The sequence below is a fragment of the Anthonomus grandis genome, chromosome 6 (genome assembly GCF_022605725.1).
Source record: "Anthonomus grandis grandis chromosome 6, icAntGran1.3, whole genome shotgun sequence".
In the NCBI taxonomy this organism is placed as follows: domain Eukaryota; kingdom Metazoa; phylum Arthropoda; class Insecta; order Coleoptera; family Curculionidae; genus Anthonomus; species Anthonomus grandis.
This window is the reverse complement of record NC_065551.1, coordinates 30,897,702-30,920,552: the sequence shown is the minus strand read 5'-3', so window position 1 is coordinate 30,920,552 and position 22,851 is coordinate 30,897,702. Positions and strand designations below refer to the sequence as shown.

Below are 22,851 nucleotides of genomic sequence, written 5' to 3'. Positions count from 1 at the left end.
CATAAATGACATGGTCTGATCGGTAGAAAGAAACGTACATGATCTTAAAAGGCTAGATCTCATAAACTTGACAAACTTAACTTGTGCTGAACGTTTTTGATCCTGTTAATATTTATCTGATAATTAGTGAACCATATTACATTAGCTAATTGAAGGTTAGATCTGATCAGAGATTACAAAGATTTAAATGCAGGAATCCTACTGAAATTTCTACATATCTTTACAAAGCCCAACAATCTGTTTGCTTTAGATTATAATATGATGTAAGTGATGAGAAAAACGAAGTGTAGGGTCCAAATAGACACCAAGATCCTTTACTGTCACAATGCTTTAAGGTTTCATTATTAATTGAATATTCTACAGGATACAGACTCATCTTTCTATTGAATCTCGTGACCATGTAACAACATTTATTAATATTAAGAGACATGTCATTTAATTGGCACCAAGAAAAGATTATATTAATGTCATTTTGCTACTTCTTATCTTACCCGTGGCATTTTTCTATTACTAATAAATAATGTAATAGAAGAATGCCATGGGTAACAAATAACAGACGATCGGTGAAATATGAGCGACTACAAGTGGCAACCTAATAAAGGTTCAATCTGGAAGTAGTTTTTAATAAAAACGTTTATATGTGTATTTGGCAACTGGCCCTTTTAAGATATACATACTTATTTTATATCTTGGAAGCTGATGGATCGTTGGAAAATCTATATAATCGACGTCTTGTTCGATGTGATCGATTTTTTCTTAAGATCTTTAAACAAATTCTTAAGGTAAATATTTATTGTGGTTCCGCTACTTATGTCCCAATAAGAATATTAGTTTTTTTTAATGATGCATTAATTTAATATTGGTGGTTTCTAAAAATAGAACAAATTATTTAAAGGTTCTCTACTTTTTTCCGATAGTGAAATATCAGAGCTCACCTATTTTTAATAATGTATTTATCTATAATCTATTAAAATTTTTGGACTTTGTTGTGCTTTTAAAATTTTATATTTTGTTTAATCAAGAATTAAAACATGAAATTCTTTAGTTTCTCAATATTTCTGGTATTTGCATTGGATAAAATATTGCAGACTCTGAAATATTTATGTAAGGGCTATAAGATTATTTATTCTGACTTCTAGTACTTTTTTTACCTTTGCATAATTTTTATGTCCATCTTGTTTTTTTTTTAATTCAACAGTATTGCAATATAATAATAAAAATGGTAAAATAAAAACTTGGTTGATGTTCTTGTTATTCATATAAATAATTAGTCATTAACTCATTCAGTAGTTTTTTTATAAAATTTTTGCAGTATCTCCTTTTTTTGGTATTAGAACAATTATATCTTTTTCCAAGCAACTGGGAACAACCCAGATTTTCGTCTTTATCAATGCAGTCATTGATTGCAACATTTTTGCCAATTTAAACTAGGTGAAATACCATACTTTAATTTAGTTAGTTTTTTTAGACTAGCACTTTTTTTACATTTGTATGAATCATCTGTAATTTTTATGACCCACTAATTCCTCAGCTTTAAAATATATAGGTATTTGAAGATTCTCTTGCCATAAATAAATAAAATGTCAAGACATAATAAAATAAAAAGTACTGCCAAATTATAACTTTCTCCTCAAATATTTTAAAAATACAGTCCACATCAAAATATTTCGTTATTGATTAATAAGAAAAGATAATTAAAAAGTCAACATTATTTATTCAACAAGCCATAATTTTAATTTCACTATGATCAACTGTCTCCAATTTTCTCTGGATCTTCTTGTTTCTGCCTCTCCCTTTCTTTTTCCACTGTTGCTATTTCTGCTGATGCAGTCCTTAATGTAAATACTATTGATAAATTAGCTATGACTGGATTGCCATCAAGCTCCAAATGCCTTATCCATGAGAGTAATGAATCTTTCGATGAAGTTCCTGTTGCACAAAGAGCATAAATGACACCGTCTTCTTGCTCATGCACTGATGGCACTTGCACAATACTCTTTATAGGTGGCTTGTAACTAAAAAATGAACCCTTTATATTTTTTATGTTTTCTACATTGTCGGCATCTTCAATGGTATCATCAAATGTCCTAGCTTGTCCACGCAACATGAAATAGTTAATGTAATTTCCTCTAAGAAATACACTGAAGGGTCCCTCAACAAACACTGGATGTTTAGGATCATTTTCACTTAATAATCTTTTTTGGGTTACACTTTGGGCACCAATAATCCATGTGTCATCCACAGAGTCTTTAATATCAGCAGTGTGGTATATTGTAACTTGGTTTGTGGGATCTACATTGCTTATTCTTTCTATAGCGAGCTTTGCTAGCTCATAGGTGTCACTTGGAAGAGGATCTGGAAGGGGAAAAGGTGAGGCATATCTCCACTTTGGCATCCAGTACATCATTCTCCAAAATCTTCTAACTGGATATCCCCTTCTACCAAAGATAGCAACCAGCTGATCTTCCATATCGAAATCTGGTAAAACATGATTTTCTTCCATCTGTTGTAACAAATCTATGATGCACTGTTGTTGTTTTGGGTAATGCATAAACTCTGCTTGAATTATATTTTCCGGGACGAATTTTCCTTTTGGCATAACATCAATTAATGCTCGATAAACCTCGAGATCTCTCTCCACCCCGAACTCTTGCATATGCTTCAAAGCGGAATAGATGAACTCTACATGGCCCCTTCGATAAACATGTTCTTGATTAATGAAAATATTAATCATTTGAAGGTAAGTGTTCTTGTTTTTGTTCTTGCAATCGGAAAACATGTCTCTTATCATGACGGATTTGTCTTTTTGGTCATTATCGTCTTCGTTTTTCTTAAAATAGCGGCTCGAAGTGTTGAAATATCTGGGGGACTTATTAACTTGGTTCGCTAGCTTGTATAATTGAGGTCCTTGACGAAGCAGCTTTTTGATAAACATTTTTCTCTTAACATATAGTAGATTATTCTTTATTGTCATAAGTTATATTACATTTTTGTTTAAAAAGGCCATCAACAGACATCAGTAAGTTAACCTATATTCTAATTAATTTTTGACTTTTGTTTACCTTCACTTACATAACCACAAAAGTGAATTTTTGATTTGATAGTAGTTCAAATAAACGATTAGGCTGCATCCACATGGTTACGTAGTTACGGACAGGTTAAAGCTGAAAATAAAAGCACAAAGTCTTGCTCTTAAGCTATTCTAACAATGATTATATATTCTTATACACCAACGCTCTTAAAGATTGATGTAACTACATCAAATAATTATATTTATGCACTCTGATGATCTGTGAAAGGCATTCGACTGTGAGTTGTGGTTTTCAACATATGTAGGTAGACGTCGACAGTATGTCTCTCTGGGCTTAGAATATACGCCTCTGAGACGAGAAGTGCCATTGAGATCTGTTCTAAGACCTCTATTTTTCTTCAGTATGTCGCAGACCTTGGCATACAACAAAAATTAACTTTGTTTACTCATATGACGACTTTCTGGCATAGTCCTAACAGCCCGTTCGAGAAAACACTTGTAGGACTAATGAATTGGAACTGATGGAGCCCTATTGATTCTTGTCATTAGTATTTTCCTCAACAGTGACCATTTGGGTGACTAGTGCCATCAGTTCCCAATAGTGCTATATTATACAATAATGTAAAATTCATATCAAATACTGGTTTTCTTAATCGAATGCATGTTGTATTACAAGCATATAGTAACGAAGTTTAACAGTATTCTTATATAAAGTGATTTGTAAGAAATTCGTTTTCAAAATGCCTTCTACGAACTGAAAGGAGCATTTATTTTTTCAGTTTCTTGTTTTGATGTTCTGCTTTCGTTCCTTTTTCTTCATCCGATTTTTTTTGCTTTAGCACAGAATTATTTAATTTGTGTTGGCTCTTTTTTTCCATGAAAGTATACGCATCTTGAAGTCCGTTTTTTAATCACCAGTTCTGGAAATTTTAAACACTCAAATTCACATTTTTTAGTAAATCTAATACCAGACATATAGCAGTGGCAATCCTGCACATGTCAATGTGTTTTTTTTGCTCAACGTTCTTGCTTTTATGTTGATTACAAGTTTCAACAGACCAGGAACATGTTCTTTTTTCATCTTTAGTGAAAAGATGTCCAACTTTGCGTTACCTTATTTGTTGGAATTGAACTCTCTTGACCAATAACGATTTTATCCACCAAATTTTGCTCATTATTGCTGTCTACTCACTAGTGAGTCGTATTCAATTTGCAAAGGGATTTTCGTAGGATGAAGACCTGATGTAACCTGAGTAAAACGAAGCTTTTGTGCTTTAAAGCCAACCTAAGCGATGTTTCTATTGCTGTTAACACGATCGTTCAGTTTCGTAGTAGCAACTTTCTTGAGGCTCAAATAGTTGATCTGGCCTTAAACTCTTTGGTTGGAGGTAATTCCCAATCAATATCAATATTGAGCCGATCTTACCAGTTTTTGGTCACAAAAGAATTGTGGTATTCATTTTTCCTCCGCGATCCCATTTAAAAACTCTTAAACTTAAAATATACGACCCTTACAAGCTTTTCGTTTTAGACCTGTAGTTCGGGAGCAAAAGCAGAGAGCCTATTTTTATTTCCGGTATTAAGTTTAAGGAAAAAATGCTTTAGATTCCTAAAAACCTCAATTTTTAATAGTAATATCTTGTATTGCATACCAAAATGGACCAAGGTTTAATATAATAATAAATGTGCCTCCAAAATATATTTAATTAACATGATATGGAATAATAATCTATGTATTAATAATAATCTATTATTTTATAAAAGAAAGGCTCACAAATAAAAAAAAATCACTTTTCTCTAGGCTAAACTTTTCTGTTCCAATCAAATTTCATTATTTTTTCTTCTTTTACTTAAGAGCAGAATAAATTAAAATATTTTTTCTAGAATATACTATTTTTTGGTTTCGGGATATTGGTTACTTTTATATCACATTCTTTACTATAAAGGTAGCTCGTATAATAAAATCGGTGCTATTCGTAAAATCAAATATTCAGGTAAGAGCATAAAAAATTAAATACTTTGTCATAATAAAAATCGTTTATTGTAAAAAAAATTAACTTAAACATATATCACAAAGACACTGTACAAAAAAAAAACTAAAAATTATAACAAGATTCTAAAAACCTACAAAAATTTGTACAAAGATGGCACATTCTTCCAAAAAAAAGGCAAGAAGGCAAATCAGATCCAAAAACTAAAACTAAATTCTTTCTACTTTATTTACAAACATTTATAGCCGATTTATATTTTAAGAGTTTACACCATTTTTTTGTTAATGAGAAACTTTAAAACTTACCGATAATGTCGCTAATTTACGTATATTCTAAACTTACAACCAAAGATCTCTTAAAATTAAAACGCACTGCTGTAGAACTTTATTGATTTGAGTAGGAACATGTAAATGTGCAGATTTTTCAAATGTTCACTTTATATTTTTCATTATAATAAGCTTAAAAAAAATGAGGTAAATTGAATGGACATTAAAAACTTTTATGCCTGAATATTATTTGAGCATATTGTACCAATGAACATGGGAGTAATGAACCTAATTTCTTAGGGTAAAAGTTTAACTACATCCATAATATTGTTGAGAAAGTCTATAAGATCCTCTCCTATAGTATTATTAAGTACACACTATAATATACCTACCTTAAGAAGCTACATAAACAACATAATCAAGCGACACATTTAAGTATCTACGCTTTTAAAATAAATACTTTGTATAAAATGTACATCACAGACTATTTACATAAGGCAATATGGGAAAAATCAAATTTTCTGTTTTATTTGTAGAATGACTTCTGATTCTAGAACGAAAAAGTTTGACGAATTTCAAATTATTGTTTTTTTTTTAGAAATGGATACGATACAGTTAATGTAAGTCACAATATCTCGCATCGCCTATTAAGAACAAATTGAAGTTTTATTTATATAATAGTTTCGCTTCCGCTTCTCATATGGTGAGATCTGGGAGTTTTTCGGTGAGCGTGAGCTCGACTACTCTGCCTAGAGCTGGTGTAAATGGTGCCAGGTACTATAAGACCGGAATGATGAGTAGGTGGGTATCTGAAATTAAAAGCAAGATATTAAAATAGAGTTGTAATATTAAATTTTGATATTATTATCAGAAAGCATACATCTCATATAAATAGTGTAGGCAGTGTAGAACAGCACAATTAGTAAGACCTTGGGTTTTTTAAACCTGTAGTTATGTGGATCTCCACAACTATCAAAATATCTATGCTAACGTAATAATAGAGATTAGGCTAAGTATTGCTAGTATATAAAATATATATATAATAAGTATCATTTTATTGCTTGCATATAAAAGCAGTTTACTAAACAGGATCATCCAAACATTCAGATAAGACTCTGAAGAAGCGCACCAAAAACATCCAGAAAACAGTTTTCTAAATAATTGTGTACACTAAGTGTTTCGGTTAATAATGTCGATTTTTTCATTTGATTTAAACATTTATCATCATACAGAATCAGAATATTGTAATAATTAAAGTACTGGCCATCGTTAGAGGTAACTTTATCCCATCTTTCTGGCAAGGAATCCAAAAGAAGCGCTCGTTTTTGGAAAACAACCATCCAATGCTCTTTGAAAGATTGGAAATGTTCGAAAATGTTGAAATGTTGAAAATAAAAGTTCGTGCTGCATTGATCGAAATAAGTGATAGTCAGAAGGACGAAGTCTAAAAATTATTTTTTTCACCAGGTTTGAGCAATTCATAATAAATAGCACCCTTGATATCCCACTAAATACAAAACATAACCTTTTTTTCGTGGATATTGCATACAGGTTGTAATGTTAATGGTTAACCTGGATTGAGCAACATTTAATACTTCTCCTAACTGCTACATATTTCAGTTGCATTTTCATCCAATAATGCAAGCAAATACACTTTTTTGGGTTGGAGCATGTTTACCATAAGCTTCAGCCAATAATAGAGAGCTTTCAGCAACCGTTTTATTCAAATGAAAGAATGTAATGGCGCTTCACCGCAAAACGTCTTTTGCTGGTATAAAATTCGACATTTTTGATGCAAAAAAGAACAATGTGGTTCACACACGGAAAAACCTAAGCAAAGGGGCTTTGAATCGCTTCTGTTTACTTTTTAAAGCACAGTAGATGTCACTAGTGTTCAGCTACTATTATACTGTAACGCCATCTCGAAACAAAATCGACATTATTAACCGATGAAGCAATTAAGAAGCATGAAGTGCTGCGTATTAACTCTATTATAACCGTATTAAAGTTATTAAGTCAAATACCTTTAAACTCTGGAAAGCACTTGTCAAGTATCGAGCAAATAATATTCTGGAAAAGCTTAGTGACTCGACAAGAAGATGGCGCCACTTTTCCAATTTCACAGTTTAGGACATGGTATCTTAAAAAGTTCTGCCCAAAAAGAAACCGACTTAATAAATCATAATCGTAGTTACGTATTAAAAAAATTGCGTGAGATATCTGAGATGGTATGGAGAGTGCGCCATGATAATCACTGTTTTTTGGTTTCGCGTGATCATCATGATCTGCTGTGTAGAAAAGGATAACACAGTGGCTGGATTTATCTACGCAGCTTTATTGGAATGTTTCAAGTGAGTTATGACAAAAGTGCGTTAGCTATACTTCGAATTACGCTTCCACCCATCTTATTCGTGTTGCAAACGAGTATTATTAAGTGCGCTGGAGTAGATCTAATGAGCTAAATGAATATATGTTGTTTTTAAATCAATCTTATCGATCCGCTATCGTATTCTGGCAAGAACGAGTAGTAGTAAGCCAATGCTTGCAACTTAATTAAAAAAAAATCACTGTTTAACAAAATTTCCTTTGCTTAACAAATCAACTTACTTTAATACTGGATTGTTTTTGCTCAATTGTGATCTGGGTCCTAGACGTCTCAAAGTCGTTTTCCATACTTGGGCAGATTTTCTGCAGCAGATCCATAAAAGTGTACTGATTCCCATTAAGAATGACATAAGATGACGTAAAAGAAGGAAGAACCATAGAGAGGGTTTTTCGTCACCTGCCAGCCATTTTTCCCTAAAAATAGTACAACTCATTAATACAGACACTTTTCAGATAAATTCTTTATATGAAGCTTAATTACCTGTTGATATATTCCACAAAATAACTGACCATCACCAGAAATATCATGAGACCATACAAGGCAGATATGTATCCCAAAAAGTTTTTTTCCTTCCGTGGTGGTCCCTGGGTTAGGGGTGCAGCTGCTGGGTTCAAAACCGGTGCCAGTTTAGTTCTTCTTAAGCCCGGAACCCACCCCAAGGCCAAAATAAAAACTCCCACGCAGAAATATATGAGATAGGGTATCAGCACCAAGTTCCTGAGAGTTTGGAGGTTTTTGTTGCCAATGAAACAGGTGCCTATAATAAAGAATAAAGAAGCATGATTTTTAAGGTCATAGGATTCTAAGTGGTTGTCAATATTCGTGTATAATAAAAAAACTTTCATATTCATGGACCCACTTAAGTAATTTATTGACGAATTTCTCAATAGTGTATTTAAATCTTCAATTGTTCACTGAAGTGGTGACTGAAAAAATTGAATAAAATCAAGTGTTAGCAGTGTGAGTTTAGTTAAATGACCTCATCCTTATTCATATTGAAAATTAAACCTCCTACTCCTTATTACAAGAATTGCATTGTGTTAATTTTTTTAAGCAATAATCCAGTGGCTTTTTTTTACAAAGCACTAAAAGAATATTGAGCACTTTCAGCATTTTGAGAAAAAAACATGAAAAGTAAGTTTTTGAATACCACAACCCAAACATAAATTCTTCGTTTTTTTTCGTTTATGTTCGTTCATACACGTTTGTGCTCGGGGTACCTACATTCTTTTAAAATACGTGCTCCAGAATTTTACATCACTAATAATCGTTGCAACCTTAATTAACCTGTGATTACATTTAACATCACTTATTTAAACTCTCTTAAGTGCCCGCGACAAGAAATTACCTTAAACTTAAGTTGGATTTCATAAATATGTATTACTTAAAAAAATCGCCTATACAAATAGTCATTTGTATAGGCGATTTTTTTCATACAATTTGAGCACCTAGTGTTTGGAAAATAACAAGATCGTAAAGTCCAAATAGGCATTGAAATCGAAGCTTATTATTTACGTCGTAAAGCAGCGAAACTCGTTTTCATTTTTAAATTAAAATACCGAAAGGCGCACAGATGTAAAGTTAACGACTCTTCGGCTCATACGCCAATTTAAAATGAGGTTAGGGCTCATAAAAAGCGCCTTTACGCGCGTTCTTCGAACACCATCGTTTAAAGATAAATTAGTTGCTGCATTTGCTCCGAGATAAATTTTATCTTAAATGAGCTGGTGTGACATACGCTGTTGTAGGTGTTAATGAATTTAAAGAGTAAGTGACCCCATACGTAAAAGATGAGCGACTAGAACTTCAAATTTTAAATTAAATCGGTCATTGAATCTTAAAGACATGCATATTCATCTTAAAATTTGCATACCAAACTTGTTCGTTTAATGAGTACATACATATACGAAATAAGATTCCGGTTATCTGTGCAGGTCAAATAACCCACTCGACCGTTTTGTGGGCTACTTGTGTTGGTAATAGCCGTGACGTTTCGTGGAAACAATAGTGCACACAGTTCTCAGCTTCTCGTTATCGCCTGAGAATGTGCATATAGACAGTGAAAACTCAACATCTATTTTGCACAATTAAATTTAATTTGTTTTTAAAACAGTGAATTTTGCATTCATGCATACATTTTTTTAACAGGGTATAGTCAAATGCAACTGTTATTGCAATTAATAAATAAGTTTTTGTTCGAGTTACTTTGTGTTTGTGTGTAAGGATATAATAGACTGAGAGAATAAGCCCTAAACATCGTGAAAGAATGAGGCACATAGAGGAAATATTTAAAAAATCAGTTGAATAAAATCCGCCCAAGATGGTCCCCTAGAATCTTTGCACCCTCACAATCTGTACAAACCACGAGCCATACCAGGGAGATCCCATAACAGACCTCAACATTGTGTAGGCAAAACATAAAATGGTTTATAAACGGCATTTACTGATTAAGCGTTAAACAAGTCAAGTATTTGATGCAATATTCTGAATAATGGAGGCATCTGACATGTCGTGAAAATTGGTGAACTTGACCTACTGAAGACCATTTTATAACATTTTGCTGCATTACAACAGAATCAAAATGATCTACACGTTTTACTTATCCGTATTCATAATTATCCATCGCATTCACTGTTAGGGGCATTCCGTCATTGATTTCAGCACCCAGACAAACTTGATATTGTTTCAGGTCAATTCATGGAAAAAGGTTGCTTAATGGTGTTTAAATAAAAAAAAGCAAATTTCTTCATTTAATATCTAAGCAACAACAAATCAAAATCCAGTAACAAAGTTGCCCATTTCACTGTAACGATTATTTTATAGATTTAACACCAAGTTTAGCGACACTCATTCCTGCTCGTCACAGAACTCCAATTACAATTAGAAGAGTATTTGAAGTAACTTAAATACGTAACACCTATGACAAAAACGAAGGTGTTTAACTTTAATCAACATTCTTCAGTAAATGCTAAACGCTCTTCGCGATGGCTCTATATAGAAGATTGTGATTTGCCGTTTAACCGCCTATCTGGGTAAACGAATTATACGGCGATTTATTTGGCATAAACTAGCTGAACAACATTAAAGTTATTATCTGTTAATGCGTTACACTTCTCTGATTTTGTTAAGTGAAATACTTGTTTTATGTAAATCCAGGAGTTTTACAAACTGGTCAAATTATGGAGCTTTATGCTTATAATCTCACGGCATCCGGTACATACCAGGATCAGAGGTCCACCATCAGTAGCGTAACGAAGCCGTATTCAAATATTTAAATACACGTCCCTGCGCCTCGATATTTTTGTTTTAAAACTCTGTATGACCGTTTCTACATGTAATGGAATAATAAATGGTCAATCTAAAATAGTAGAAGTCACGCTTGGCATTTTTGACCTAGTGTAGATGTAACGTATTCATAAGATGCCATTCACTACTATGGTGGTTTGTGACTTGAGTAAGGCGTTCGACGTTTTGTCGTCAAAGCATAAATGTAATCCCACCCTCAAAAACAGGTTAATAGACAGGTTTATAGTTAGGCTGACATAATAACGATGACATCCACGATGTGTAGATAGATGATTGTAGTATATTCACAGCTATTTTGTCATTTTCATATATATTTTTAATTATGTCGCAATATCGGTAGTCAATTCTACAATCTTGCAATGCTCTTAACGTGACGACTAGTTCTACTAAAACGAAAGCCTTTTTAAAGTCAACAATTATCAATGCCACGAGAATTTACTTTTTCATCGTTTTTATTTTTGCACAAAGACCTCTTTGGTTTGTTTCTTCAATCCTGCCATAGTTTTTCTAATATTTCTTTTTTTCTTCTGCTTGTGTGATTTGTATCTTGGTGTTTTTTCCATTATTTTTATATAATTCTCAATTCTCTCTCGTTCTTTGTATATTCTTTTCCTTTATGTAAAACAAAACTGAGAATTATAAAAAAATTAGTGAGTATCAACAGTGATTAAATTTAGACAACAGTGTTTTTATTATGAATGGGTTTCTTTCGCTTGATACCTCCACTCCTAGCTAGCTAATCTTTTCACCTACGAGATTATTTTGTTTACTGCCATTTTACACCTTTTGGCTTCTTTAAAGATTACAATAATTAACTGGGGTTTTTCTATTGTAATGCTTATGTTAAATTTTTGTGCTGTTACTTTTGTCTTGTATAACATGCGTCTTCATTATGTCTGCTATGAAAGTTGCATCATCTACATAGCATATTACTTTAATGGCGCGATTGCTATTCTATATTTGTGAGGGTTGCTGAGGCGTTAACAAGGGAGATTGTTAATATTGGTGTTCCTCAGGGTCTGTCCTTGCATCCATTAATAAACATAAAATCATTAAATTAAATGTTAAAAATACACTGTTTGCCGTTAATGCTAGCTCCTTCTTTGCAACTGATAGACTTGGAGATTCCTTTGAGGGTTTTGTGTAAATAAACTTCTGCTTAATGAATCACACACATGCATTCTCTCAACCGTTCTTAGGTTTCTTTTGGAGTACAATGAATCTCCCATTTAACAGGTCGTAAAAAATTAAATCAAACTTAGAAATTGAGTGTCCATTTATTAAACTACAACGTTAATCGTAAAGTAAATCACATTAGGCCTCAAATGGTTCGATGTTGAACTGTACTGCGATTTTTTCATCATGAATAGACCTACTCAAGGGTAAGACTGTGTATGCATTATACCCATAAAGAAAGTAAAATAAGAGAGACGTCAAATGATAGCACGTTTCGGACACCTTATTTTCCAGTGGCTATAAAAGGCGGCGCTACCGACACTGGGACAGCTAATTAGAGACATTATCCTAATTGACAGTCATAATTGTCAAGATGTCGTCACTTTTTTGCTCGAACCTTTTTCTTGACTCAGCATTTCACATTTTCCTCATTTTAAGAAGGTTTCTATTTATCTAAAGAACTCATTTCAACTCATTTGTTGAAAATTTAAGCTGTAATATAATCCGTCTAATTTTACAATTTACTCGCTTTTTAGACTGAAATATGAAAATGTTGCATAAATAAATTTGAGAAAAATTGTATTCCTTTTGAATCTGCTCAGAAAGATTTAAAAACTCGTTTTGCTCTAATATAAACATTTTTCTTATCTCTAATAATTTATGAGATATATAGGTCATAAATTTGTCGCACGCCTTAACTTTAAACCTCCCGCCTTATACTGAATTCGAATATCCCGCGTTTTTCTTGACATGACGCAGTCGGTATATTAACTACCTGCAATATCGATTATTCATATTTATATCTCAAATAGTTCCTATGGCTGCAAAAGATGCGCTGTAGTCGCGACGTACATTTAATTCTGTAATTATTTTTCTATTTTTTGTTCTGTAATTACATAATTACAGAGTTGTACTGTAATTATGTAACTGTTGCTTTGTTTGCGTGTTGGTTTGTATCCTAGCCATCTGAAGAAGTCTCAAAACCGAGACGAAACGTCATGCTATAATAAATAAAACAAGTAAACAGAAAGTGAGGCTGTGTTTTTGGAAGCCTTTGATTTCTATTTTGTTTTGTTTTTCGGATTTATATTTTGTTTTTCTGCATCAGTGTAACAATTATATTTTCTGACAATTGTTGTTACTATATGTTAATTTTTGTCATACTATTTGTTCTATTTAGAAATTGAGACAACTTTACTATTTTCAAACTTTTTCATTATTAAACTAATTATTTATTAGAAACGTATCATCCATTTTTCTCTAAGAGATCACACAAAAACAAAACAAAGGTAAGAACACAAAGTCACGGTCTCATCAAATCCATATAATTCGTTCAAAAACACGTGTAGCTTTGAACAAATTATATGGATTTGATGAGACCGTGATTTGGTGTTCTTACCTTTGTAATTATTTATTTATTGCAGTCTTTGGGATACAAACAGAACATGTCCAAGATTATTATTATGATATTACAATTTGTATTGTATTATAAATTAACAGTGTTAATTATATATTGTATTAGAATACTTGAAATCTTGTATTTTTATTTTCCAGATGATTAAATAATATATTTTTGTTTACATAAAATCAGACAGTTGTGTTTTATTTTGATACCTGTAATTTTAATAAACATTATTACTGAGGAAATATTCTGTTTTGCATATGACATATTAGGTGTATTAATATTATCCGAGGATATTTGTGGAATTGTAGGAAAAGTGTTAAACTGGCCAATTTAGGAACCTACATCAAATTGCACAGTCAGTCGGTGTTCTGTTTGATTAAAATAGATGTGTATAAGGAAAATTTGTTTTTTTTTGTGCAAATTATTTTTATTGTTTTTCTAACTTAAAAAATATAAAAAGGAAATGTGTTCGAAAGAACAAGCATTGATGACAATCTGTTTTAACCGAGTGGAGTACCTGTGAAATTTAGAAGTTTTCTCAAGTTGGGCCCGTCTTAGAATTCCAATTTCCTGCGCTTAATTGAATTCAAATTTAGCGCCGGATTTTACCGCCCTTCCTTTCAAATCTGATTGGTTAAACGGGTTGCCAATAGAGTTATGGCTTACAAATTAGTTCGAACTATGGCACCTTCAGTAGAGGGCCAAGATTTCTTCAATATATTTGTGTTTTGTGATGATTATAAAGCCTAAGCTACGCCACTGCCCACCAACCGCATAAAACCCTGCATGTAATTTAAATAGCAGTCGTGGAAGAATATCCGAATAACGTAACGAGGCAACTCGGCTACCAGCGCCTGTCACCGCACAATTTTTAACGAGCCCGCGCATCGTATGCAAATTACCCTTTTGTTGTTCGCAGCAGTCGCCTCCGACTCGCCTGGACCATTTCTCTTGCTGTTTTGGTTTATTGTTTCTTTTGGACGAAAACAAAAGAGATCCGATGGGTCGTAAATATTCTTATCCTTGGCCCGCTAAGGTATACTCTTCTTCTTCTTCTTTTCTTTGCTGGTTAAGTAGGATCTAGATGACCGAGATATACCATTGAATTGTCTCGCATCTTGAAAAAGATGGCGGCCAGTGTGTAAGAATACCGTTCTGCATTAGGGTCGAGAGATACCATTATTATGCTGATAAGGATCTGGCTGGCTGGTTGTTTTACTCATTATGGAAGATGTATGGTTGTTTTAAATAGGGTGACTCACCTTATAGGACTAATAAAGTAAGGAGATAGGGATCTCAAAGAAATATTTGCTAAACTGAGTGGGATATGTTGTGTGCCACGTTGAACTGCTAAGGAGAGATATCAAAGAAGATTTACTTCGCAACATATACTTATTAACCTAATAGTGAAATAAAAAATTTCGAACCTCAAAATATTAAAACGTGGTGGCATAATAGACCATAGAGTTGTAGAAAAAGGTGGCGATCCTAAACCTAAAAGTTAGAGTGTCTTGCCAAACTTTAATATAATAATATTGTTAAAAAATAAAGTAACAAGGGGAATAACCCTGGAACTTGACGATTCTGGAAATCTTCTTGAAGATCTCTTTCTGACATGTCAATTAAGGAAGGATAAAACTATAATATATTGCATAAAGAACCTCTCTTCCAAATTTTCTCTTTCTAGGTCGACCAGTCTATGTAAAATCCAAACAATCATCCCTGGCTCAGATTCGGATCCCTAGACGAAGAAGTTTTTCTATATTTTCTCCTATTTAGAGTAAGAAATTTTAAAAATCCTTTTGCAAGGTGCTGAGTGATTTAATAACGAAACTTTCCTCCAAATTTTAATTCTCCAGGTCAATCGCTCTAAGGGAAATCATAATTCACATCATTGGCTGAGTCTAGAATCCGTAGACGAAGAAGTTTTTCTAGATTTGCTCCCAGTAATGTTGGAATTTAAAAGAAGCTATTTGCACAATGCTGAGTGATTACATAAAGAACCTGTCCTTCAAATTTTATGACTACAAGTTCTATGACTTAATGAGAAGGCTCAAAAACTTTTAATTCGCTTTTTAGTTTTTCAAATTTAAAGGTTTACCATCTAGATGACCGAGATATTCCATTATTAATCTAACAAGGACCTGGCTGGTCTGTTGTTTCACTTATTATCAAAGATGTAAGGTTGTTTTAAATAGAGTGACTTACCTTATAGGAATAATAAAGAACTATTTGCTGAATTAAATCAGATTCTTATGTACCAGGTTGAACCACTAAGGAGATATTACATGAAAGAAGATTTACTCTGCAACAATTAAATATCAAAACTGAAAATATCAAAACTGTGGTTGCATGAGATAGATATTAGAGAATTACGAAAAAGTGGCGATCCTCATTTTGAACTTAATTTTAAGATAAGGATGACCCAAGTGATATTGCCTTGCCAAAGTTTAACTCTACATTAACTGGAACATAAAAAGCTAAATAAGATTTGTCAAGACTTACCAGACAGATTACTTAAACTAACTAGAGTGAAGTTGTGAATCACTGATCAACATGTGTACATGTCAACAGATTTTAACATATTACGAAACTAGGAAAGTCGGGTGTCTGACTACTTAACTAAGCGAGGAAATCTGCTCTTTGAGATAAAAGAAAGAGAGGACAGGATATATGAAAAAATAGTTTCAAGATATCGCAGTAATCGAAAGTCGTAGACTTGGGCACTTTTACAATTCCGGAAGTCTTCGTGAAGATCCCCTCTGGAAGGTTAATTAAAGAAGGATGAAACTAAATAATAAATAGGTTCCAAGACTCTAAACAAATTTTTTCGTCTTTAATAAACATTCGATAATCTGAGCAAGATGGTTTCCATTTTTCAGACCAGGGATATTAGGGATAGATTTTTTTAATCAGATCTAATTTGAAAATTACCGACTCGAAGGAAAAAATAAATTTTTGCATAAAATATTCAAATATCTAGAGATTGGTTCTTCAGCGGTCATCAGATTATCTGAAACCTTGAAAGAAGGTACACATATTTTTATTGATAGGTATTTTACTACGAAGAAAATCACGGTCACTGATACGAGCACGAAGTCAGGAATTTCTAGGAATGTGTAAATAAGGTCTGAAAAGATAATGACAAGACTTGGACGAGATTTCTCTGAAGTATCAGTTAGAGCAGATGATAACATTTCGGTGGTTTGATAAGAAAGGTATTCTGCTCACTTCTACGGGCCTACAGGTAGAATCTTAAGACGAGTATAACGGCTGGTCTAAAAAAGTGGCAAAGTACTTGATAATTCCAAGACCAAAAATTGTGAACAAATACAACTCCTGCATAGTTGACAGAATGATAATTCTAGATCGGATAGAACACACAAACTGCGAGTAAAAATAGATTACCCTTAATCGTACTAGAAGCAATCTGGCTCCCTCTGGTTCGAGAACCCCTACGTCTGTAACAAAACAGGAGACTCTACATGTACCAATTGAGGCGACTAAAAATTCAAGATGCAAATTGAGGACAAATTTTTTTGCGAAAAATGTAACTTATTTTTGTGTCTAACGGGCACTAACAATTACGTCAGAAGTTTTCATTTACGTTATAATGAGTAGTGATTTTGCCCTGATGTCCAATGTATTGGACCTCTTTTTTTTGTACTTTCGTACCAGAAGTATCAAAACTACCAAATATTAACCTCATATTAGTCTCGAGACTCAGGAGGTTATCGAAGCAAACGAAGATCTGGAACTTTTACTATCCCGGGAAGATTTCGATCCCTTTTTGAAATGTCAATTAAAGCAGGATCAAGCTACGTAATAGTTTTCTTTTTTTTTCCAACTTATGCTGTTATCCTGGATAACTTTTTGAAGATCATTATAAATTAAAACTGCCACGGCAACTAGAGAAGGATCCAAAACCCTTTATTTCGCTTTTTGGTTTTTCAGACTCAAAGGATACAGTGTGTGCTGTTTCAATAGCAGATTGAGGAATTCTCTTGGAAACCCAGGTAAAAAAATAATGACAGAATTTTCTAACAAATACCGGGATGGTCTAATTCTCCGATTTCCAATAAACTAGCAATATCCAGTCTTATTTTTTAAAGCTACTGATACCATTTTCACTATGTCGAATGACGAAAATTGTAAGTAAGAAGTTTCTTTGATATCTATGGCATTTTTAATTATCAGAAGTCCTTCGATTTAGTTAGGATTGATTAATAATTAGAATATACCTAGAATCCTTTTAAAAATTAATATTGTCACATGTTCCACATAACTTAGTACTGAATTCTTCAATTTTTTTTTAATGATATTGATATAAGTTGACTGACAATATGTGCAGATGACACAACAATAACGCGGTTACAGTGACGAATTAAAGCAGAAGTTGTTTTAATTTTACCTGCTTTTTGTGTTAAGATATAAGAAAGCATACCTAGAGCCTTATAATAGTGACTTATATATCCTATATAAGTCACTATATCCTATACTCTTTTAGATTGCAATAAGCAAAATCCAAGTCTTGGAGGTCTTCTAAACTATTAGTATACATACCAATTTTATTTTACGTTATAAACTGGCTACATTATCGCGTTGACTATATAAAATCTTAAGTATATCTTCCTGCTCAGAGTGCAGAATGTGCAACCAGTCTCCGCTCAACAAAAAAAAAATCCCGACGATTCATAACAGATTTAACTCGTTTCTTATGTAAATTCGGGGTCCCAAAGTCGTAAGTCTGGTTAGCGCGTCGAACAGGTTGTAAAGAGATATAAATGAAAAAATAATTGCCAATTTAAATATTTATCTTTCTGAGGAGGTAAAGGCGGATGCCAATGAGTCGTTAATGTCACCAAGAGATCTTATGAGGGTAATCTACATTTCTTATAACTTTTTGTTAAAGTTATCAACTTAATTTACATGAAAATTGAATATAATATCCGATTTATATGCTGTCGTTGTCCATATAAAGTGGTTTTTCTACATGAAGTGGTAAAAGTCCTAGCAGAGTTTTTAATATATTGGCGGATGACTTCATTAGTTTTCTTATAATATATTTGCAAGTGCCTCACTAATGACGAAGCAATTAACCACTATAAATTTTCAATCAATTCATTTTTTAGCAAAATGGGATTCCAGTACCAACATTTCCTTTTACTGTGAAAGAGACTCTTGATTTTAGGGTTGAAATAAATGGAGAAAACTGCAAATATCTCAATTCTTATTTAAAAACTCTCGAGTAATCATAACTTTTAGTGAAAACTCCATTTTTACCTGTCAATTCGTCGGAATCTACATCACTGCGTACCAAAGCAGCAACAGTTTGAATTGCAGGAAAACTCCAAGCGGTAACGTGTAGAGCTGTTGTAAGGCTGCCCATTCTCTCAGGTGTCCAGGAAAGTCTGGCACTGGCTAACCACCATGCGCAGAGGCATACCCACCTATAATTAAGAAAAAAAAAATAATTTCGGAAAAATCCAACACCTGCCATCGCCGTTCCGAAATAAGTGGATTAAATCTTCCATATAACTTTATTTTTATTATTTTATGGAATGTTTGTCGAGCAATTTGGGATTTTTATCGTTTCATTTGGATGTGTTTATGATAGTGCGGAACGCAGTTTGTTTTATTACGGTAATGTATTGATAAGCCTGGAAACATATTAACAAGTGATAATGGTTAACTAGAAATAAATTAATATACGGTTTAGATTATCATTATGTTATTGAATTTTATCCTGTACAAGGACTGATGAGAAACTCACAATGAAAGTGTAATAGATGACAGTCATTCTCAGCGAGAAAATTTTATTTTATCAATAGATAGTTTTATAGAGTTTCTATATATACAATTAAAAATTACTAAAAAATATATTTTGAAATTACTGGCGAATATAATGCTCAATATATTGAATCTGAATTTAACACAATATTTTGAATTAAATTGTTGGATTTGAGTTCGCCAAACGTTTTTAATTTTAACTCTGATACAAAACTGGTACAAAAAGATATTTTGCAAAAATTTTAAAGGAATTATCCACTGAAGTGGAAACACAGTTCTGCTAAATTGGTCTCTTGACAAAAGATTAGGGATAAAAATATTTAGGGAAACATCAATTCCAACACCTTGAGAATCAGGTCAAGGATGATGTCTTGTACATTTGTAATATTGTTACATTGTTTTAGAGTATTGTAAAAGCAAGGAAATCATTAACAATTATGAACACAATCAAGATTAGCAAGATGATCAATAAGTAATTGCATAGTTGAATATATACAGTAAAAATTAAAATTACACAAGTCCTAAACTAACATTACATCGAACGATGTCTACTTCTGTGATCCTATCCTCAAAGTGAGCTATATTGATAATGAAAGAAGGTAGATCTATTCGCACTCCAATCATGACACCACCACTAGTGACATTCCATATAAATTTATCACTGATTTGACCAAGTTGAAAATACACGTTTTTCATTTATTTTAAATAAATGAAAGTTTTTCAATATGTTAAAACTACACTAGAAAAAGTTTATTTTATGTCCTAGATAGGTGAGCCAAATAACGTATTTTACAGAACCTAAGTTTGTAATGCTTTTAGACATAAATAATAGGAAAGGCTTTAAGATATATTGTATTCATTGCATGCAATGTATCAGTCATATCTAGTCATCTATCAATGTATGCATATTTAGGGATACTTTTAGAGAAATCATCTTCTACTGTTGATACGTATTCCAGTGTTTCAATTTTCTGCTAAGGATTTCCTGCAATTTCACTGTCAAATTTATAAATTGTATTTTAACAGGATTGAGGTATTATTGTTACCGGTTGATGATTATCGTGACGATGGATTTAATTTTTAATAATTTAATAATGTTTGAAGCAGAATACACAGGACACTAATTGGGAATTGGAAAAAATTGTTGCTTCAAGTTTTAATAATAAGTGATCACCTCATTAAAATTCTCATTAATATCACCCAGTTAAGAGACCCCATTTTGGAACTATATCAAGAAAATTTGATAACAATGAATAATAGCGAAGTACATTTATCTTTAAAAAATGCGCTTTAAAATGATTTTTAGAACATTGAAATAATATCTCCGGCTAATCTGCAATGCATACTAAGCATGTATTTACTTAACGGTTGTTTCCTGCATGCCGTTTATTACACATGCAATGTGATAAATGTGTAGTTTATTAGCCATAGCTGCTTGACTGGATACCATTCGGCAGCTTGTAAATAACATCTTTATTGCTGGTCTATAATTATTTTTGCTCTTTGGGAGGACTGACACCATAAACGATTGTAATAAAACCAGGATTTTTTTTTAAATTAATAGTACCAGGCCTTTAGAATATATTATTATTTCAATGGTGCGATGACTTTTTTAAAATAACTTATATATGTATAGTATATTCAGATCACATTTATTAAAACATCTCTAACGTATTTTATCAATACTGAATATTGTTTATACAAGAAGTGCAATTAATCAATTTATAAACTCTCAAAAGTGGACAACATTTGACGTCAATTATTTAATTAATTCTTGACTTTTGTCCGCCCTATATAATTTTTGTTTAGCTGTTTTTCATTTGCTTTAAACAAGAGAATTTCTATAATCGTAAAAAATGCTTTTTTAACATGCAATCATTTGATTGAAGCGCCTTGTAAACTTTATCGGAAAAGAAAATAGAAACGCATGTCGTAAAGATATATAAGATATATTTTACAACTGCCGTTTGATTTATTGCTGAAGTCGTAAAGTCTCACCGTGTCTCTTATTTATTTAAGTTATTTTTATGGATTCGTGTTGCACGTTAGATACAGTGTACCGGGTTTTCGGCAATAATAAGATTTTATAAAATATAATATACAGGGTACCTATACGGTTGGTTGATGCCACAAAGCGATCAATTTTCAAATTAGTCATCTCTATGAATGATTTTGAAGTACTATCAAATTTTTTAATTATTTTCACAAGAGGAACTTTACTTTTGGTCCATCTTATAAATCTGACGTTTTTCACAGCCAATTACCGCAATATATAAAAAAACTTAAAGCATCTTTGGCTAAGTGGATAAATTTAACAATTTAAAAAAATATGTTTGAAATTAAATTGTCAGGAGGCAGTAGAATTTCTATTTCTATCGAAATTCCATAATCTTCTTCCATAAAATTAAGACAGGATCAACAATCTCGTTTGCGAATTAAGTTAGAAGTGTCGTTTTCCGCATAACCGATCAGTTAAAGTGGTAAGGTGTAATTGGTGAGAACGACACTAGTACCATCTGTCCTTAATGTTGTGATGTACAAAATAATAATTCGCAATATAAATTGTTTTTATACTTTATCTATAAAATACAATTTTTTGAGTTATGACGATCTTATATAAATGGAGCGGTTATGCTTACCTGCCTGCAGTTACCACAAAACTTGCTAGAAAGGAGCCTTTCCAACGGACTTGCTCCTGGTTTAATGACCTAAATAGGGCAATTGACATTGAAATTTTCAGCCTACCCTTAATTGTATTTAGAAGGCTGAGTTGGTTCTGTCAACATGCAATAATTTCTGTAATGCAATGTAGATGTGGTAGTACCACTAAATTATTTCTGAAATGAAGATCTATTCAGTTGCAACCTATGATATAAAACTTCTCTACGCATAGTAAATAGAAAAGGTCTTGACTATTTATGTGAGAGAAGTTGTTACAATTTAGTATCTCTCCTCAGTAAAAATCAAATCAGTAGTTCTTATTTTTAGCTACTGAACTAACTCTATGATGGTTCCTTTCTCTTTGATGATTCCAAAGGTATATTGGGCAATTTCTAGTGATATTTTAAAACGATTTATCTGCGTCTGTTCCTCTATGCTGCTCACAAGGACTCACATTTAAAGCTTCACAAGAGTTGTCTGTCCTCTAAATTGGGGTATACCATTTTGAAGTATCTAGGTGGGTCCAAAAGTTACACAGTTCGGTATTGAATGCAGTTCTGTTTTTATTTGACAGTTTTAGGATTATTGATGATGAATTTACCCTTTTTACTGTTGACCCTATCATTGAATGATCTTTATTAAATAAAATATTAAGGTGATTCCGGAATCTATGGATGTCTTGGTTCCTGCATATGCCTACCGGATAGTAAATTGTAGTTTTCAAGTGATCGTAGGGAATCTTATTGTGGTTTAAAGTTGGGTTTTATGTGTGCCTACCGAAGTTTTCCTATTAGACCTGGTGTGGTTACTTTTCTTCTGCTATTTCGCCCAACTAAAAA

General features: G+C 32.5%; 2 protein-coding genes across 3 annotated transcripts in view; both read right to left on the bottom strand.

The window, feature by feature from the left end:
• Positions 1-1,694: 1,694 nt before the first annotated feature.
• On the bottom strand, positions 1,695-3,059 carry LOC126737375 (evolutionarily conserved signaling intermediate in Toll pathway, mitochondrial). Its single transcript, XM_050442256.1, has one exon. The coding sequence runs from the start codon at positions 2,972-2,974 to the stop codon at positions 1,748-1,750; it is 1,227 nt and encodes a 408-aa protein (XP_050298213.1). The 5' UTR covers positions 2,975-3,059; the 3' UTR covers positions 1,695-1,747.
• A 2,188-nt stretch (positions 3,060-5,247) lies between these two features.
• LOC126737028 (frizzled-2-like) overlaps positions 5,248-22,851 on the bottom strand; it is a 64,434-nt gene continuing 46,830 nt past the window's right edge. For both annotated transcript variants that reach the window (XM_050441712.1, XM_050441711.1), the window contains exons 5-8: positions 18,845-19,011; positions 8,155-8,431; positions 7,896-8,087; positions 5,248-6,097 (exon numbers count right to left, since the gene is read on the bottom strand). In XM_050441712.1, coding sequence (XP_050297669.1) covers positions 5,959-6,097; positions 7,896-8,087; positions 8,155-8,431; positions 18,845-19,011 — 775 coding nt within the window. In that variant the 3' untranslated portion in view covers positions 5,248-5,958. The remainder of the gene's footprint in view (positions 6,098-7,895; positions 8,088-8,154; positions 8,432-18,844; positions 19,012-22,851) is intronic.

Coding starts and splice junctions, on each gene's coding strand:
- LOC126737375 (XM_050442256.1), bottom strand. CDS start 2,974: ATGACAATAAAGAATAATCTACTATATGTTAAGAGAAAAATGTTTATC.